Here is a 20,455-nt window from a genome sequence, read left to right as displayed (position 1 = left end):
TACCGGTGCAGCGCTTCACTGTATCATATATCCGAAAGATAACCAATCCCGTTAACTTTTAACCAAACCAACAGCATCGATTCCGTTCAATGGGCGCTGACGGAATAATTGTCCCTGGGTAAAAATTTAAAAAAATAAACAAAGTCTATATGTTCAATGGTCTACTCACATTACAGACTCAGAGAGACACCTTTGTGATAGTTAGGCTACTCATAATTATTGTAAATGTTGAATGAAAGCCTATAATATGCGCCAATGATATCCAACAACACAACGACTGGTAACATGCACGTGAAAAGCCCACCACGTTTCGTCGTTATTCAACCAACTCGGTCTTTTGTAACGTAACACACTCTTTTATCCTTGCTGCTCCGGTCACTGTCGCGTTAGCAAGCTGAAGGCACACCTCTTTTCAAAATAAAAGCCTTGATGCGTAAAGCTCCGATATGCAGTAGGCTGTGAGAACAGAGCGACCACAGCGATGATGACACCACTCTGAAAATGAGGTGGATAGAGCCGAAGCATGGATGTATATCTGAGACAGGTCAGGGTTATGCTGGCCACGACCTTAATTATGCCGAACTCAATTTAATTTAAAAGAGTGCGATAAATAAACAATCACCCCGTACAACTGTCATGAACTGGGATATTAGCTATAGAGACCATGCATGTTTATTTATGCTGTAAAGTTGGGTATTTTAACATGGGTGTCTATGGAGGTTGACCTGACTGTAAGTGGTCATTTGTAGAACTGCACTAACTCGTTGGCTTCATTTCTTTAGTGTGATCCAGCTGCGGCCTGTCGCACCTCACGCTGCACACCTCCACGATCCACCGTGGCAACAGGTAAATGAAAGGCAGAGGCTCCATTTTAATCCAGTTGACTAGAGCTATTAATGCATGTAAATGTGTAATATGTGGACTGTGCACATTTATCTTTAAACAACAGCCTGAGTCCGAGAGGAAAAAGTGTACAGTATAGCCTACTGTCCCATTAATTCATCATTTACCAGACTATCAACCCTCTTACTGGAAACCCCATTTAAGGCTTGACATTTCAATTAGATCACATTGTCGAGGCCCAGAAAAACATTTTTATGTAGTTTAAATTCATTTTAGTTTGATTCGGATTTTCCTGAATATAATATAATGGGGCCTTAGTGTGTTTTTACTTCGTTTTTGTATGTATCTACTTGTTTTTACAAATGTTATGGTATTTGTGCATGAGAATCAAAAATCGTTCTCAGAGCATGACACGGGAAAACTCAAAGTCCCAGGATGCAGTTGGGCAGGCGCAGATCCAACCTGCTGCCCTCGCGCTGTTCATCACTGCAAAAAACGGCTTTATTTTGCACTTAATTTTTATTAATATGATCTATTTGTTACAGTTACTAAACAGAATTTGATTGTGGTTGATGAAAGAAGAAAGACTGGAAAATGGGGAGGAGACGCAAGGCAAAACTAGAAACCATGGATTTGACTGTGGGTGCCACTTCCATTATTTGGTAATGGGGTCAAAACGCCTTACAGCAAAAGCTGTGTTATGTGGACAGACTGTGGCACCAGCACTAAATCCCTCACAATAGAAACTCTCTCAGGCATTGAGGCAAAAAGGTCGAACTGTCAGTTGACGAAGCTCTCAAAGAGGAAACTGCAGGTAACTAAAAAGAAGTGTCAACACTGGTATTATGTCACGTCATGTATTGAGAAGTCCAATATGTCTTCATTTATTTCAGTATGTACACTGTACAAACAAGTTCCAATCATTGTCAAATATACACAGCATTGTTCAAAAGAGGAGGCCATCTCTGCTTTATGCACACTGTAAACCCAGATTTACTGCTCATTAATTATGCTTTTATGTTTTTATAAAACAGCAGTGTCATTACCAAATCTATTTAATTGTTTGCACTATTCAGCTGACATATTGAGTGCAATGATCATGTTTAGCAGCGATAACTTAGTATGTTACATTTCTGTAAAGGAAGGGCCTATTTGAAATTCACTCGAATAAGAAAAAGTGCGGTGGGCAGCGCATGGTGAAGTGTCGAAAGGAGTCTGCTCGTCCTGGCTGCTGCGTCCAACCGCATACCGTTACACACAAAAACACAAATTACTCATCTTTGGTGCACTTTACATGTTACTAACCTGAGAAAAACAGGAAATAATCGCGAGGCAGAACCACAGCGCTGCACTGCCACCTACTGGTAAATCACAGAAATTCGTTCAAATATTATAAATCAAATATTCATCAAATAACAAAAATGTGACCATACATTTTATGTGTGTCACACACATGTTAAAATCAAAACAAATGACAAATACAGATAATGTAGGAAATTAATGTGGAGGTAAAGGGAAAAAATGATTTCCTCTGCCACACTATTCATACAGTTAAATATATCTATATGATCTATAGGACCTTCAAAGGCATATACATTGAACCATATAATAGAGGTTAAATGCGTGCTCGCTTGTGTGCTTTTGAAAGTTAATGTGGTCATTCTGGCAGTAGATGGCGCCACTGTTGTTCTTTTCCAGTTTGGGACCAAACCTCAGTTTTCTCCTGTTTCCAGGTGCTCCAGTTGAGCCCTTCCGCTTTCCGTACAGGAATGTGAAGACTGCATTACGTCAGTTATCCTGCCAGCGGCAAGGAAGCAGCCTCGTCCAGTAGGAGCGTCGTTACTCTTTTACTCTTTCTGTGGAGAATTAAAGGGATTCGTGTGTGTTATTTTGTCCCGAGGTATTCAGAGCTGAGAGTCCTGGTTGAACGACGGGGAGGAAACGTTGAAGCGGCGCATCGCAGCTCTCCTGCTTTCAGTATGACTCGTCTGTGAACGGATTTGAATATCGACGACACTCAGAAAGTAGATGGAGGAACCAGAAGGTGAGAAATATCTCATGGTGTAGCTTTATACTGATGGGACATTGTCTCCGTTCAGCAAACTGCTGTAGTCTCTCTCGTTTTTTCACGGTCAGTTGACACGATGTTGAACGTTTACAGCTTGTTTTTGTTTTTTTGGTGCAGTCTCAGTGCTACGTCGAACCTGTCTTTCAGCATGCAATGTTACTCCAGTTTAAAATAAGGACTTTTGTCTTTTCTTAAAGGTACAGATCATTGTTACTGTGCGGGATGTGGAGGAGAAATTCAAGACTCGTTTCACATGAAAGTCCTGCAGGACACCTGGCACACCGCCTGCTTCCAGTAAGTGTTCCTCTTCATGGTTTTAAACACGCCTGCACTGCCCCCTGTAATGAGCTCTGTTGTGTTGTTTTCATAGCAAGAAGAGGGGTTACAGTTTGCATTGAAATGGACACAGTTGTTGTTGTGCTCTGTTGGTTAACCTGCTGGCTGCTTTCACTGTGTGGGTGAACTTACAAACGGCCTTGTGGATAACCCCAGAAGCTTCTGTCTTGTAGCCTCAACATGGGCCTCCTAGACCTAGTTTTTTAACAATTCCCCATTGTGTTGTGCCTCTCGGCACAAAATGCACCATGTGGGATGTCCATTGCTGCTACAGTCACAGCTGACCGACCTGTGCACTGGGACGGTCCAGGTTGTGGACCACAGATTGGTCAGTGAAAAGGTCCCACTAGGAGGAGGACTTTGCCCAGACTCTCGGCCCCTGAGGCTTAATGATTGCCACATTTGAGCTGATGTGAGCTCTCTGACATTCACGGGTCACTGTGCCCCACAGTGAGACATCTCTGCGTGGGGCAGTGACCCGTGGCTTCCTGTACATGCCAGCACGGCGTGTCGCTCATTTTGGTTTCCCCTTGATTAACGGTAACATTCACTCGTTCTCATGTGAGATGACGTGGCTCCGATTTAAAGGAAACTGATTACACTCGATCAAACTGTTGCTGACTTGTCATGTGAACCTGAATTGTCACCGTGCCTGATGAAACAGATGATTAATAAGAAGTGGGTGTTTGGATCTGTGACTGTAGCCGATTGGAGCACAGCACCAGGCCTCATATTGTGATGGAGTTTATCCCAAAAATGTTTGGTTTTTATGACCGCAGTCTGGCTCTGGTGGACTGCTGGCATGTCCAAAAAGCCTTAAGAATAGAATAAAATGATTGCTGACTTTGTTGTCTGTTTCTGACAACTGAAATAGCTCTCTTGAAGTTTTTGAGCAAGTATCCAGCAGCACATTGTCCTCCTTCCTTACTTGAGCTGGGATTTCACTCTTTCCAAACACTCATCCAGTGACGCATCTGGACATCTCCAGGTATCCTCTCAGATGTTGAGGTCCTGACCACGGATCCTCTCCCTCCGTTTGTACTTTTATGCTCCCTCACATTTATTTGGCATCTTTGTCTGAAACTTCTTTAGTTACACTCCCTAGAAACTAAAAGGTATTAGATATGTTTGCGTGTGTGGGGGAAGCAGTACTGCACTTTGTCCCTCTGGGGTTTAGCTTCAAAATGTCTTTTTCACACACTCTGATCACTGCTCACAAGTATGCTTAAAGACCTTAATCTCTGAGCTTGTTAAGAAAACTGTACGGCAAAACGAAATATGTCTTTTCCACCGTGATGCTCCCTGTGGTGCCCCTATTGTCTATTGTCCACATGCTGCCACTCTCCCCTCCGTGTACCTCCACCTTGTGGAACATTCTTACAAGCTGACGTCAACCGTGTTCCAGTAAAGCTGGCAGTGTTGTTGAGGCCTATAGGTAACGGCACGCTCCACTCTCGCTGTGCTCCGCATTCCTAGACGGCGATTCAGAGACGTGAGTCCACCGTCTCAGACACTGGCTGCAGAAAGCTGGATATTTACAATCACTGGAGGTGTATAGAGCTGCAGATACTATCATCATACTTGGCCACAAAAGTAGTATTGTGTTTCATGTTTTTAGGATTGGGTGATATTTAGTCCTTCTGATCTCTATACTCATTCATTTTCTGCACTAGGATATGAAATTATAAATTTGCGACATGTTTGTGTGAACAAGAAGAAAAACAGAATCCACAAATACATTTTGAGAAACTTCATATTTTTTTTTATTGTAGTGCTTCCTTTATGTTTTGGTGCCACCTCTTATGACCTGTGTTTCCTTAAATGTTATGCAATACAGAACGTACAAGTTGATTAATTGATAAGTCCATTGACAGAAATTTAAACTTGCACTAATCTGACAGTCAAAGGCAAAAAAAAAGCTAAACGTTTGCTGGTTTTAGCTTTTCCAATGTGCAGACTTGGTGCTTGTCTTTGTCTTGACAGGAATCGGAGGCTACGTCTAATAACACACTGTCCTTGTGCTATGAACGGAGAAACAATAGTCACTCTCCACTAAGAGGCTGTTGTGGGGAACGTTTGCAGCACAGCAGTCACACGCCCACAGATAAGGTCCCATTAAGTGAAACACTCCCTCGTCAGGTCTTCAAGGCCACAACTTGAAGTCCCTCTCTTACTATCTCCACTTCAAACTACAAACAAAGGAATACACTCCAGCAGGAATGTGGATATAAGGAAATGAGTCATGTTTAATTTGTAGTGTTTGTGTAGGCAGGACCATTGTGTTGTTCTTTGAAGAACCACCTGAGCGTGCACCAGCAGTCCCTCTAGAGGGAAGTCAGGTGTTTTTATAAGCACCCGTACATTACTTCATCTGGATTTATTATAGGGACGTAAGGGGCAATAATTATAGTTTATCGGCTGGTTTTTTCAAGGAATGCTTTTTATTTAGAGCAAATAGGACACGGTGGACATTTTTGTTTTTACTGCCACACCTGCACAGAGACTGAATGTCATACACACCACTTTGACTGCTGCACTTCTCACAAGTCTCTCTGCGTGCGTGCGTGCGTGTCTTTTATTTGATTGGACCGTATGGGTGCACTCATTGGTGTCACCAGCAGGCGATACTGATCCTACCTGTGCTGCTGTGTATACTGCAGCTTGATCGGTCGGATACCGATGGCCGTATTTGAGAGTTGTAAATGAAATAACAATATATCGGCAAATGTACATTTTCTAACATAACATTCAACGTTTTTGATTTGGAATCCTTAGATTTGCATGTTAAAGACTTGTGACCCATTTATGTACCGTCTAAACCCGCCAGTGTGGTCAGGCAGAGAAATATCTCAAACCACGCTCTTGGTCAGGCGGTACAGTTTTGTAGAATTCCACAAAGCTTATTAATACACGATTTAAATGATCTAGGGTCCTAATTTAAATAGTTTTCATGAACAGGAATAGAATGTTGTGTAATTCTCCGTCCAGATAGTTTGACATCACTCCCACACAGACAAACACAAATCAGATGAGTGGACTTTATAGCAGCTGTGGCCACCGCAGCACAGCTACCATTACTCATGCAATGTTACCCTCATCACGTCATCGTGTGATGAATCTGGCTGAAGTCATCATTACACTGACCCTGTGTTCATTCTTGATACAAGTTTCTTTTTATCTCAGGAGAACAGCCTGTTTGTTTCCACACATTATTTGTTAAAAGTGCATCAACATGAAGGCCCCCACACACACACTATTATCTCCAAAATAGACACAAACATGTGGTCTTCCCTCAGTAAGATGGCTCCTTTCTTAACTTCTGCCAGAAAACTTTGAACTATCTGGAATCTTTCCCAAAGTCAATAAGCCTGGAGCAGCTTAACCTGCAGTGCAGCGAGCAACGCGATGCATGAGGCTCAGCTGAGAGCGGCTGCCAGCACTTCACCCGCAATCATTGTAAAATGCATAAGAACCACATTCCCACTCAAACTAATATTTCTCATTTCATCTTGCATACTTGTAGACATACATGTGATATACTTAATATCATCGTAATGTGAGCATTCAGAGAGCCGTTTGTAGAAAGGCAAAAGCGTCAGCAGAGCTCTCACAATCGTAGCCCTGAATTAGAAATAGTTGTTAATCAGGAAGTCAGTAAAGTGTCAGTTGAACGTTTTGTTATTGCAGGCACTCCTGGAAGCAAACCTGCGTGTTGTGTCACACCTGCTATGTTAGTTTTATTTTTGATCTGGAAGAATTAGTCCTTCGGTCTGCACCCGAAGTCTCTGTTAGCATCTTTTGCTTAAGTTAGCTACAAGCCAAATCAAAAGGTTGAGAAACTCTTGTTTCCAAAGTCTGAATGCAGAAATGTCACAAAAAAACGAATTTCAGCAGCCTAATATCTGACAGAGTTCATCCGTGGTTGTATTCTGTCAGTCGAACCCGCCGCCACCATTCTGCGTAACCAGTGCAGCTTGTTCAAGGAGCTTTTTGGTGCTATCCAGTCTGTGGGCAACATCAGCATTCCTCCCGCTGAACATTTTGTCCCGAAGTAGCAGCCAGAAGATTTCCCCCTAAGTCGCTCAGTATCTTCTCTGGTGACAGCTTGGATCAATCAGTATTCTTATGCTATAAAGTGACAAAGTCTTAATATTTAGCTTTTTTAAACTCTTATTTTTGTAGCATTTCACCTTTTTTAATTGGAGCGTTGACAGTAGATAGTGACTGAAAATGAGTGCAGACAGATTGATATTCATCATGTGATCACTGTCCCCGGTTGAACTCATTTATTTAAGCCTGTTTTAACGGGCAGTAGGTCGTTGTCAAAGTGGAAGTGCAGTTTTCCCTCAAACAACTGGATCCTGTTAAAGGGCTGGAAATTAGCAAAGTATTTGGCTGCCGTATTGGTCGCGTGCAGAGGCTAAAAACCCAACTTTCCCTGCATCCACCTTGTACGATTCTTTCTTTTCCTCACACTGTAAAACTGCAGAAATAACAGCACACATGCAAGACCCGGCACATCTCAGGAGCAAGCTGTTTACCTTCACCTTGTTAAACTGAGAGAAAAATACAAGCTGTCATTGTGAGGAACATGCCCCCAGCTAATGTTCCTGTCCTGTCCAGCCTCGCTGTGATTTATGGTTCCTACACGAGCTCTCCTTTACTATTCCACGTCATTCACTGGTATGTAATATGAGGAGTTGAGGTTTTGAGATTGATACAAAAAAGATGACATAGTTTTGGGTGATGGTTCAAATGTTTTAACTCTTACCAAACTGCAAATGTCTCTTTTTTTCCCCCTCAGTCTTTGTGTGGCGCTCAGCTCTTGCGTCATTGTGTCTTATTCAAACCAAATAATACATTTTCTGACCATTAAATTGCCAAAAAACTAATAATAATGTTAATTTGATACAGGGATTTATCATTGAAGTCAAGTGGAACGCTAAGTAGTTCCGTGGTTCCAGCCTCTCAAACGTGATTCATTTCGTTGAAGATGAAATAAGCTATAGATTAGTTGATCATGAACCTGTATGAGACAAAGTGGAGCCACAGAGTACTTGTTGTTGTATGAGAGCAGTGGAGTCGATGCTTCACGAGGATCTTTCAGACATCAACCACTCCCCTTTTGAAATGATCAACAGGTCTTTGATATAATACGCCAGGCCTCTTGAGTCTCGGCCATACATCCCCTTGAAGATTGATTGCTTTACAGCCGGGGAAAAAGCCCCTCGTCTCTTCATTCTCCTCCGTTGATCTACTTTGTTCTGTGCAGACGTGACCGGGGCTGTTTTTCTTTTCTTTTTACCTCCTCAGGTGTTCTGTGTGCTGTGACCACCTGACTAACTGGTACTATGAGAAGGAAGGCAAGCTGTACTGTCGCAAGCACTACTGGGAGAAGTTTGGAGAGCTCTGCCATGGCTGCTCCCTGCTCATGACTGGACCCACCATGGTAAGTCTGCTGGACCTAATGCCGAACCAAAACCTGAACAACAGTTGAGATTAAAGGGGAACTCCACTGATATTACACGTCAACGTGCTACCCAGCCTGTGAAAACACTTCTACAGTATCTTTTGTTACAGAAAGTCTAAGATACAAAGTGAGGGTGTGGCATATGAAAGACATGGGCGTTTACCAGGCCACGAGGACTAAACTAAAGGAGCTATGCAGCGTAGGAAGGGAAGTGGAGGATCAGGGTGTTTGACGCCGTTTAAAAGTCTGTGTTTCCTAAATATCTTCGATTATAACCATTAGTTTATCACTAGTCTCCCAACTTTATGGACGAGCTATGCTAAATTGGTGTTTATGCACTTTCCTCTCCACGTTTTTTATTCTGGTGTGTAACGAGCATTACAACCTTCCAGGCTGTTGCTGGTTTGTGATTGCGTGACGCTTCAGTCTAATAAACTCTGGGTCAAAACTATTAGTCGGCTGCGACATGTGATTGGCAGGCTTTCAAAGTCTGCCTTGCCACGATCGTATAACGACAATTGCCAACCATTTCCTCCTCTATTACTAATACCAGAACGCCAACAGAGCGTGTCAATGCTCTCTGCGTTCCACGTTCTCCATACTGCTTCAGATTAATGCTAACACGCATTAAAAAGCGGGGGGGGGGGTTTGTGGCGGTAATTACATTTACAGATGAGTGATTTCTTTACGTTGGCGGCCGCTGCTGAACGGAGCGGATTGGGCTCCAGACCACACTGGTTCGTCCTCTGAACAGAAGTTCTCCACAGTTCACTTCCCAGACTACACGGAGGGTCTAGTGGGAAGACACGAGGGGGTTCATGTTCTGTCGATTTTGCCCACAGTCCACCACTCGCATCATTATCTGTACTAATGAGTTTTCATAGAGCGAGTATCTGTTGTTAAAGCCAGACGATGTAACTTTTAAGAAGACTTTTTTTTTGTTGCATTTTTGCCTTTATCTGACAGTGTAGAGACGGAGAGTATGACATGCTACAAAGGTCCCAGTTGAACCCGGGAGGTTGCGGTAAAGTGGCGAGCGCTGTAACCACTCGGCTACAAAGGCTCTCCAAGAATATGTAACTTATAAGAAGAAAAAACACATTTTCTTTGAAGAAACTTGGAATGGGAAACTGGGATTCAGCCAGATGTAAAGGCCAACGCACCTTGGAACCATGATGTAATAATTATGCACTGGGTCAAGGTAGATTTAAAGTCACCAATACATAACAGTATAAGTCAAATCTGGCAGCAGAGAAACTGCTGTATGTTGAATTTAATCCAAATATCAACCAGCTGTGATTTAAATATCGGCACGTTGAAACATGAAATTCAGGTGGCAGCGGCAGCTCTCTCTGGGGTCACTTGTCTAACACGGAGCCAGACTGAAGTTTTTCATTTTGCCACCAAGCAACACACACAATGGACTCCTCTATTTAGTATTGGCCTCCTGCTTCATCAGCCAGTGAAGCCAAGTGTTTTTGGCAGAGCTGATTGTGCACAAGCCAGAAAGAGAATCATTGTGGCCCGTCAGCAGAGCCGCTGCTGCTTGTTCGGCATTCAAGTCCAGAACACCATTGTTTTTGTCCCGGTTTTAACTAGTGGACGGTTTATTGATCGGATTAAGACGGTTGTATTTTAAGGAATTGTTTCTCATGAGCATTTCATCTGCTGTCATGTTTCGACCTCTCCAAAATGAGACCTAATTGTTCTTCACTTTGATCTTGTCTCGCTCAGCCCTGTGTCTTGCCGTTGCAGCCCGGGGCAGGTTGTGAGTGCGGTCGGTGGCGGTGTTTCTGCTCTTGGCTTGAAGGCAGGGAGTTCCAGACAGGACTCCTGAGATGTCACAATGATTTGGCTGACGTCTCTCTAATCTCTCTGTAGCAACTGCCTTTCCCAGCACTGACTCACTGACTCAGAGCTGTGGCTAATGTGGGAAGAAATATTGGTTTCAACTATTTTTAAGTGGGCTGAAGTTGCAGAGAACTAAACAGTCTAGATGTGTCCTTAATCCATACTACACACTAATTCTAAGCAGGTTTTGAGTTTAGAGAATAGGGGCAAAATGACGTATACTCAAAACTTTCAATGCGACTCGATTTTTACTAGCTGTGACAGTATTGTTTTTTCGGCGTGTGTGTGTGTGTGTGTGTGTGTGTGTGTGTGTGTGTGTGTGTGTGTGTGTGTGTGTGTGTGTGTGTGTGTGTGTGTGTGTGTGTGTGTGTGTGTGTGTGTGTGTGTGTGTGTGTGTGTGTGTGTGTGTGTCGTCATCACGGCAAAACGTGGTCCTGGAGACACCGGCTTCAGTGGGAACAACTATAACAGAAGCAGTTTTGACTACTGTGCCAGCTGGTAATGATTTTGTGACCTTGATAGCGTCGCATGATGCAGTCATGAAACTTTAAGATTTCAGTGAAAGATCAAAATTAAGGTTGAGCTGAAATATGGCCGTGGTCCCAGCAATGCTCTGGAAATGTATGTGACCTCATTGCAAGATGCTTTCTAGTCAAGTGTTCTGTGATGGACATTATTTAAGGCAATGGAGGAGCTGCTCACAGCTGGAGAAATTGAAAAAAAAGTATGAATGTTTCAGAAAACCGCTTCATGAATTATTATAAATATAAAGTTGGAGTTTGATTAACATCCAATAGTGCACGTATGGTATTATTTGGTATGATAATGTCTTGTATACTCACCGTAAATACTGTATATCATTTAGATGTTTCTGTTAGTATGTTGATGGAACACATCCTGTGTGTATTGAGGAAAGTCTTCCTGTATTTCCTGTCAGACCTAAAGTTTTTCCTTCCTCCCTCTCTCTCCTCACATTATCCACTGAGCCACATTTTAACATGTAGGCCTCAAACTTTGATCTCATAATTGAACCTGAAATCAACATTGTCTGTGCCGAGGCACCTGGTTACACACATTATCTCATCTTGCGTGAGCGAGAGAGTGACGTATTAACAAGCAACATGCATTTCAGAAAGGGAAATCGGGCGACGTTGATGAGAGAGAAAGTACGAGGCTGTGAGGTGTTTTCAGGGGGTTGAAAGGGAGACGAGTGGCTCAGACCTGGAGATAGAGAGGTGACATCATAGCAGATTCCAGACAGCGTGAGAGCAAAGCAGGTGTTCACGACTGCGTCACCGCTCACAGCGGGAGGAAGGCACAGAGCAACACTCGGCACAGCGCACTCATCACTGACGAGCGGAGCAAAGCAGGACATGACTGCAGCCTCTCCGTCGGCATATTTACTTCTCTCCGCTTCGAGTCACGCGGACCTTTTTGAAGATCGACCCTTTTTGTTTTGTGGTTCCAGGTGGCCGGAGAACACAAGTATCACCCGGAGTGCTTCTTGTGTCTGAGCTGCAAGGTGGTGATTGAGGACAGGGACACCTACGCCTTAGTTGAGCGGTCCAAACTTTACTGGTAAGACACCTGCACAATCCTCTCCAAAGCTGTTTGCAATGTAGACACAAGCAGCTGGCAGTTTCTGCTGTGGGTTAACATTCTTTGAAATATCTCTCTAAATATGCACGCTAAGAAGTAAAGGTTTGAAGTCACAGGGTTACAAAATACTTGAAGTAGTTTGTGCTTGTTTTAGGAACCATATAGTTGAATGGCATTTCATTCTTATGCATAGTGACCTCCTCACTGTTCTTACTCTGATATGAAGGGTGTATTGTTTTAGTTAACATGTGAGTTTATTATTCAAAGATGGACTTATAACCTCAAGTTATTATTCATTATTATCATAGAAAAGTAACTTAACGACAAGCTCATGTCCACACATGCAGTGGTTCACCCCCTTTTGTTCCTGTTGTGTGCAGTGGAAAGTGCTACAAGCAGGTGGTTCTTACACCCATGTTGGAAAAGTGCTCCCACGAGTCCGTGCTGGACTCCCTGCCGCACACCGTGACCCTCATCTCCATGCCCTCTGCAGCCAACGGCAAGAGGGGCTTCTCCGTCACAGTGTTGAGGGACGTCAGCGGCTCAGCGAGTGTTCAAGTCAAAGAGTAAGTGGCACCCGATGGAGGCTGCTCTCCCTACCTGTCTTGCTGGTATGCGGGGGCAGCATGAGCAATGTGAAACTGATTATGGGTTTGCTAAATAGCAGGGCAGGACAGTGGCGTGTGTGTGTGTGTGTCACTGCAAAGAATGGTTGATAGTTTAATAGGATGTAAGAGTGTGACCCAGTTCTCTTTAACCATTTCTACCTTCCTTCTATAGTGCTAATACTCACATATAGCTGTTGGTACTGTGTTGTTCCAGAGTCAGAGGGATGCTCATTAGTCCAGAAGTCCGAAATGCCATCCATGTTGGGGACAGGATCCTGGAGATTAATGGCCTTCCTGTGGGGACATTGATGCAGGAGGAGGTGGGTTTATTCCTCACACACATTCCTCTGACACTCATGAAGTTAGATGCGATCTGAGATTTGTCAAAGGAAGCCAATTAGTGTCGCTATTAAGGGCAAGTCCATTCCTTGAGTGCAATTTGCAAAGCTATGTTCTTGTTCAACAACGCAGGCTAATGTATTCTTTGGCATTCCTCACATTCCTCCGTCCTTTATACATTCTTCAGCTGGGAGCGGACGGTATGTGGTGTGACTGCACTTAGAATCTCAAACGTTGGAAAATGAAGTCATGCATTTTAATTAGTTTTGACTGTTAATCTGATTCAAGGTCAAGTCCTACAAACGAATCCAACTCCTCTGCTCTCTGCCTTGTAGATGTAGGCAGTTGCCAGTTTATTAGGTACACTTAGCGAAAACTATTGCAGTTTAATTCAACAGTCTTGCAATGAATTATGCCTTAATGAAGGTTATAATCAGTGTTTACATGAGTAAATCAGAACATAGTTTTTATGATTAAATATCCATAATTAAAATGTATGTGAGGAACTTTTACCTGGTTATGAAACCGTCTTTATTTAATACTGTTTTCTAAACGAGACCATCAACGAGAAGTCTATTTCTATATAGTTCTTTTTAATGCTCGTCATCGGTGCCACTGGGTCGGAATCCACATGAAATCATACACGTTCACCAGAAACTCGGTGCTCAGACTCAGACTCCAGCGCGGGCTCCGGCAGCGACCAGCCCATCGTGGACAGACCCAGATCCGGCTTCGTTGCAGTGTCTCCAGGAGCAGAGCTTCGCCTCGCTGCTCTGCCGATCCCCACTGGGACCGAACACTGACACCACGCTGTCTGAGGTCTGACGCTGTCTGAGGTCTGACGCTGTCTGAGGTCCGGGCCGTGTTGCTGGGCCCGCTGAAGGGAAGTGAGAACCAGAACCAGGACTGAGCGTAGCCGACTGTCTGGTTTCTCTAAAGGGACTCTGGTGCCTAAAAACATTACCACTTTCTTTGTCCACCGGGGCCGCCAAAGTCTACATAAAATAAAAGTTCCTCATAGTAGCTTTAAGTCCAAATTTAATTATAATTATGTTGAGAAATCGTAGGAATCTCGGGAAGAGTGTGATTATATTTCCAGCAACGAATCACTTTAAACTCCTTCAACCCTAACTCTTGTTTCAGGTGGATGATCTTATTCACCGCACCAGTCACACGCTGCAGCTACTGATGGAGTATGACCCAGTCAGGCAGCGTTTAGACCGGCTCAGACTGGAGTCGCCGAGAACCCATCTGGGAGTCCCAGCCACGTCCCGCATGCGCCTGTCCTCGCCCGCTAACACGGTCCTGGAGAGAACCGATGTGGTTGATGACGGCACACTGAAAAGAAGGTCTTTGAGGTATGTTAGAGTAGCCAACACCCACACTGCTTACATATCACAGGTCTGTAATGAACAAGAGATGAGTACATCATTTTTAATCAACCTTATTCTCTCCAGGCGCAGTAACAGCACATGTAAGTCACCAGGGCCAAATTCTCCTAAAGAGATGCCTTTTATTACCCAAAACATCGGGCGCTCTGAATCCTTGAGATCCTCTAGTAGCTCCCATCGCATCTTCCGGCCATGTGACCTCATCCACGGAGAGATCTTAGGAAAAGGCTTCTTCGGGCAGGCTATAAAGGTCAGCCTCCAACTTCTCATCCGTGTATTTAACTTCATTCGTGACTTTTATTTTTTCATGTTCATCATGCAGTGGGCTTCAAGTAATGCAAATGTTGCCTTGTCCCACCAACAGGTGACTCTTAAAGCCACAGGAGAAGTGATGGTGATGAAGGAGCTGATCCGTTGTGATGAAGAGACTCAGAAGGATTTCCTAAAGGAGGTTGGTAATTCTGCACGGAGCTATAATTTATTACTCGCAACTGAAAGCATGTCACTGGTTCCCACAATTACTTCTTTGTACCTCCTTTTTTTTTTTTTAGGGTTTTGCCTTATGGGAAAACATGGATCTGATTTCCTTCTTTTTAACTCTACCTCTGTTTCTGCCTAATCTTCAGGTCAAAGTAATGCGGTGCCTCGAACATCCCCACGTGTTGAAGTTCATTGGTGTGCTGTACAAGGACAAGCGGCTCAATTTGATAACTGAGTACATTGAGGGAGGCACCCTGAAAGATTTCATCCGAGACACGGTGAGTTTAACTAGCTGATTCACTTAAAACCCTCCTCAGTGGCCACAGAAAGAGCTGTGTGCTGCTCGGAGTCGTGTGGGACGGGGGGGGGGGGGGGCCTGACCTGAAGGGAACTCGGCTCTCTCTAGTGGGCTGGCTGACAAGTGGCCACGACGTGGAATGAGAAAAGTTGTATAAAGTGTTTCCAGGTGAAATTTAAAGAGCTTTGCTCCCCTCCTCCCACAGCTTTTTTGAGAGTCAGTTCAGTTCGGTGCGCGGCCAAATGAGGGGAGGGAGAGAGTTTTAATGATATGTAGGAGGTGGAGGAGGGCCGCTTTTGAGGGTTAATCTTGTTTACTGTTAAATACTGTTATCCTGTCTCTACTGTGGCGCTAAATCATTTTTGTTTTTACTTCTGTTCTGCATTATGGCCTCTGAGGGATCTTCTATTCATTTCTCTCTCTTGTTGTTTTTGTGTCTTTACTCGGGACTAACAGGATCCGTTTCCATGGAAGCAAAGGGTGAGCTTTGCGAGGAGCATCGCCTCTGGCATGGTGAGTTGGCCTCTTGTGAAGACGTTACTATAAGTGAAATCTTTGGCTGCTATTTTCAGCTGCCTTGTTTGTAAATGTGCTCTATGGCACAGGGGAAGCCTTAGAGATGCAGTCGGTCACGGATGATGTGTGGATAGTGCTGAAAGGTTTTACTACATAACAGTGAATTTTACCCTCTTTGTTTCAGGCCTACCTTCACTCAATGAGCATCATACACAGAGACCTCAATTCTCACAACTGCCTGGTTAAACTGGTAGGTGACATGGCGTCGTATCAGCCATTACACATCACAACATCCGAACAAGAGGATTAAAGGGTTGGAACGATTTGTACAATTCATGAAAGTTGGCGTTCATCCAGTTGTGAGTGAAAGACGTTCCCAGCCCTGTGACAAGAATAGTTGTAAACCTTTTCTTAAGTTTACTGTGAACTCAAAACAATATTGCTTTACTTTAGCAGATTCTACGAGAGTCTCAAAGAGCTTTTACTATATTTATGATTCCTTGATTTTATAAAGCATTTATTCTTCCTCCATGAGTAACAAAAAATGTGACTTTCATTTACACATATTTAATAAACAATATAAAAATACAAGTATGACACGTGTGTTAAAAAGACATACACAAGGATTAGTAGCAGCGATATCCAACAGGTCAAAGTGTGACTGGTTAAAAGTGCAGTTATCAGTCGATGCACAAGGTAAACTGACCGTTTCTTGTACTGAGGTTGTTTACAAGTCAAATGGCTTCTGGAATAAAACTAAACTTCCTCCCGATTGTTTTAAATACAAGTGATCTAAGCTGCCGTCTTGATGGCAGCAGCTCAAAGACGACATGTTTGGGTCTTCTATAGTCTTTTTTTTGCTCAACATTAAACTACTAGGGATCATTGTGTTTTTCCATTGATTTTAGAACTTTAGGTTAACAACACCTTGCAGTTCAGCCAGTTCTTGTTCTTTTGGCAACAGGATGTAAACCAGCAGACAAATGAAAAAGTTCAAATCCTTTCAATGCAAGAAGGATAAAACATTGTCAATATTCTCTGATCTCCTCCAAAGGGGCCCAAACGCTGCCTCCATAAAGAAAAAGAGAGAGATTATCATTTCTTTAGTTTTGGATACATTTAAATCCCCAAAAAGATCTGTTGCACCAGTCCACAAATTCTTTCATTATGAGTCTGTGTGATGTCGTCAGCAAATGTTACAATATCTTTATTCCAATATGAACTACTACACGTCAACAAGATAATAAAAATAGAGGAGAAGGAACACAACCCTGCGGTGAGCCAGTGGAACAACAAACAAATAATTCATTCTGATGCTCGACAATTCTTAACTATTGTCTGAGTTCTGTTAGTTAGAATATTGATAATCCATCTGATGAGTTTATAATCTAAATAAAATAAGATACAAGCTTTTCTACTAGTGAGTGAGGGGGCGTTGAATTAAAGGCTGATGAGAAGACGAACGTGCTTCTTTCGTTCTGAATGTTCACGTACAGAGTTCAAAAGAAATAGTTACACAAAGAAGTAGTGAAACTAACCATGAAGCGTCATCTTTCAACAGGACAACAATGTGGTTGTTGCTGACTTTGGACTGTCCCGACTCATACTAGAGGACAAAGTTAAGCCTCCACCTGAAAAACCGACCACTAAGAAGAGGGTGTTCAGACGCATCGACCGAAAGAAGCGGTACACTGTGGTGGGAAACCCTTACTGGATGGCTCCAGAGATGCTAAATGGTGAGCCGCTGACCAACTTAAATGAACAGCAGATAATTAATTCTGTGCGTTTACTTTATCCTTTCACTTGATGTGGTTTCAGGTAAACGCTATGACGAGAAGGTGGACGTTTTCTCCTTTGGAATTGTTCTCTGTGAGGTGAGAAACTACCCGGATTACCTGCTTTGATTTTCTGATAAAAACATAGCTTGCGATTGCAATGCTAGAACCCTCGATCTCCTCACATCTGTATTATTAAACCATGACAACATACCCACGTCAAAACATTGCCGAGCAACGTTCAAGTCTCTACAGATCTAAAAAGCACTTCCAATTCTTTAGAAATCCTAGGACGTCATGTAAAGTAGACACCATTGTAGTTAATGGGCTGAAACATGTTGTGGCCTGTGCTGATATTTCAGTGAAAAGGTGTGTGTCTACCTATTGACGCTTACCTCTGTCTTATGATCCAGATCATTGGAAAAGTCTATGCAGATCCCGAGTGCCTCCCCAGGACTCTGGACTTTGGCCTGAACGTTGGCAAGTTTGTGGAGAAGTTTCTCCCTGAAGACTGTCCACCAGCCTTCTTCCCACTGACCGTAGCCTGCTGCGACCTCACCCCAGACAACCGGTGAGCACCTGCTGTCAGTGTGTCCGATAGGAGCTTGCACTTTCTTTATTATGATAAGCAGCTCCTTGATAACCTGAGCAAGGCCAAATCAACAGCTTGTTGCAGCAAAAATGTAGATTTGTTAAATATGTTGTGAATAAAGGTATTTATCACTCACTCAAATGGCCACATGAGACAACGTGTCTGCCGTCACCTGGACAGATATTGTGCCAGTTATTTGATCTCAAGAGTGTGTAGAAGCTGTGGGAGAGAAAAACATTTGCTAACAACAGATGCCATGTCGACATGCCTGCACTGGGGCACGCCTCGGCTGCCAGATTGCTTCCTCATGTTCTCTCTCTCAACCTCGTCAGTCCAGCTTTAACCTCAAACCCCTCTGTGTGTGCCCTGTGTGCTCTTTCCTCCTCCTCCTCCTCCTCCTCCTCCCCCCCTCAGCCCACCTTTCCAGAAGCTGGAGGACTGGATTGACGCTCTGTCCCTCAACCAGGAGCTGGGGATCCCCCTGCCAGCCGAACTGGATGAACTTCACCAGAGAGCGTGTCGACTCTACATGGCTAAGGACGGCTCCCCATCCCAGAGCACAACGCAGTCATTAAGCCCAACAGCAGCCCCTCCAGACTCTTCCAGCATGACAGGCAGTGGCACCTAGGACCTGCGCCTCCTTTGACCCCTCTGGACTGCTGCACTAATACTGTGGATGAGAAAAAGAGGGAAATTGTGTTAAACTGGATAACCTGTGGTAGCTGGACCAATCTCCTTGTGTGGCGCCTTAACTCTTAAAGTGCCAGTGAACTACAACGGGGGTGGAAAGACGCATTTCAAAAGGACTAGTGTTGGTTACTATTTAGTTCTACCCTGTTAAGCCCCCACTCAACACACACACACACACACACACACACACACACAGGGTTTTACTAATGTTTACGGTGTATAAAGACAATATGCAACATTCTTTGGTCCTTTCCCCCGACAAAAGACGACCATGTTAAAAAGACTCGATGAGTCTGATGTGACGGCGGTTTTGTTTTTCGTGCTCTGAATTGTGGTGTGCTGTGAGTGGAATGCACAGATCAGTCCTTGTCCACCAGAGGACTCCACTTCAGCAGCAAAGCAAACAAAGATGCTCCACAGTCCGGCTGCTTGACAGGTCCAAATAAACAGAAGGCACAGCTTGAAGAAAACAGGTGTGACTTAAAATAGCTTTGGAAGAACAAACACACACCGACTGCGAATAGTTTCACCGTCCTGAGATTTGGCTCAAGATGGCGAAGGAACGTTTTTTGGATATTTTCCCGCTGATCAAATTTTTGACGAGATGGTTACAAGTATGGTTCTGTACTTTGTAGACTAACGATTTGTATTAATTTCTTAGAATGATGATGAATTAACGTTTTGCCACATTTTGTTCAACGGTTCTATTGAACACCTGATGCCTATTAAATCAAACCGGGGCAGAAGCTCTAATGGAAAGTAGGGCTGTTAATAATTGTCAGACATAATCACTCCACATATTGACCATAAGAAGTTGATTTGTACAGAAGAACTGGATTTTTTTTCTCTGAAGCGATGTATATAAATATGTACATATCATGCCTCTAATCACATGACATTTTCTAATGGGAACTCTAGATTTGTAGATTTTTAGACATTTTTTTTCACTATGGAGGTTTTTGCCTTTTTGCTGTCATCATGCAAGGTACTGACGACCAGTTGTAACCACTATTATTTATATCACTGTAGTGTTTCATAAATAAACCTTGAAGTAGGTTTTTTGTTGTTGTGATTCTTCAATTTTGCGTGTCAGTAAAAGTGTTAAGTGTACTAATAATCCGCTCTCCTTATATGATTCAGGATTAAAGTTAAATCATTTGTAGAAACAAACGAAGGAACTGGGTTTTCTTTTCCTACAAAGAATCTGATCACTGCAAAAATGACAAACTGAAATAATCATATTATTTTATTTTTTCAGGGAAATTTGTGATTAATGACCTCAGTGACTTCCAATTCTGACTAAAGTGAAGTTGTCTTTGTTAGAAATGAAAATAAATAAATCAGATGTTTGTTTACAGCTTCCCAACAGAATTTCTTGCTTTTTTCTGTTACATAACATACCGTATATTTATACTTATATCTTTGACTGCTGGTCAGACAAAAACAGATTCAAGACTTCACTTTGGTAACGTGCATCTTCCAGTTTTCACATTTTGTAGAGATGTAATGATAAAAGAGCTTAATGAAGACTTTAAATTGTTTATTTTAATCTTAACCTTAAAAGGATTCACATTGTCTGTTTATTTGCTTCTTTTAGCA

General features: G+C 43.1%; 1 protein-coding gene across 1 annotated transcript; it reads left to right on the top strand.

Moving 5' to 3' along the window:
• Nucleotides 1-2,654: 2,654 nt before the first annotated feature.
• limk2 (LIM domain kinase 2) lies at nt 2,655-19,912 on the top strand. Its single transcript, XM_079161426.1, has 16 exons — nt 2,655-2,887; nt 3,109-3,205; nt 8,561-8,696; nt 12,037-12,146; nt 12,548-12,733; nt 12,990-13,095; nt 14,258-14,472; nt 14,572-14,755; nt 14,870-14,956; nt 15,132-15,263; nt 15,740-15,796; nt 15,984-16,049; nt 17,361-17,535; nt 17,618-17,673; nt 17,988-18,145; nt 18,581-19,912. Exons 1-16 carry the CDS (start codon nt 2,872-2,874, stop codon nt 18,792-18,794), a joined length of 1,995 nt encoding a protein of 664 aa, XP_079017552.1. The 5' UTR covers nt 2,655-2,871; the 3' UTR covers nt 18,795-19,912.
• The last annotated feature ends 543 nt before the right edge of the window (nt 19,913-20,455 follow it).

The sequence above is a fragment of the Pholis gunnellus genome (genome assembly GCF_910591455.1).
Source record: "Pholis gunnellus genome assembly, chromosome: 6".
In the NCBI taxonomy this organism is placed as follows: Eukaryota; Metazoa; Chordata; class Actinopteri; order Perciformes; family Pholidae; genus Pholis; species Pholis gunnellus.
Note: the sequence above shows the minus strand (reverse complement) of the source record. Positions and strands in the feature narration are given on the sequence as shown.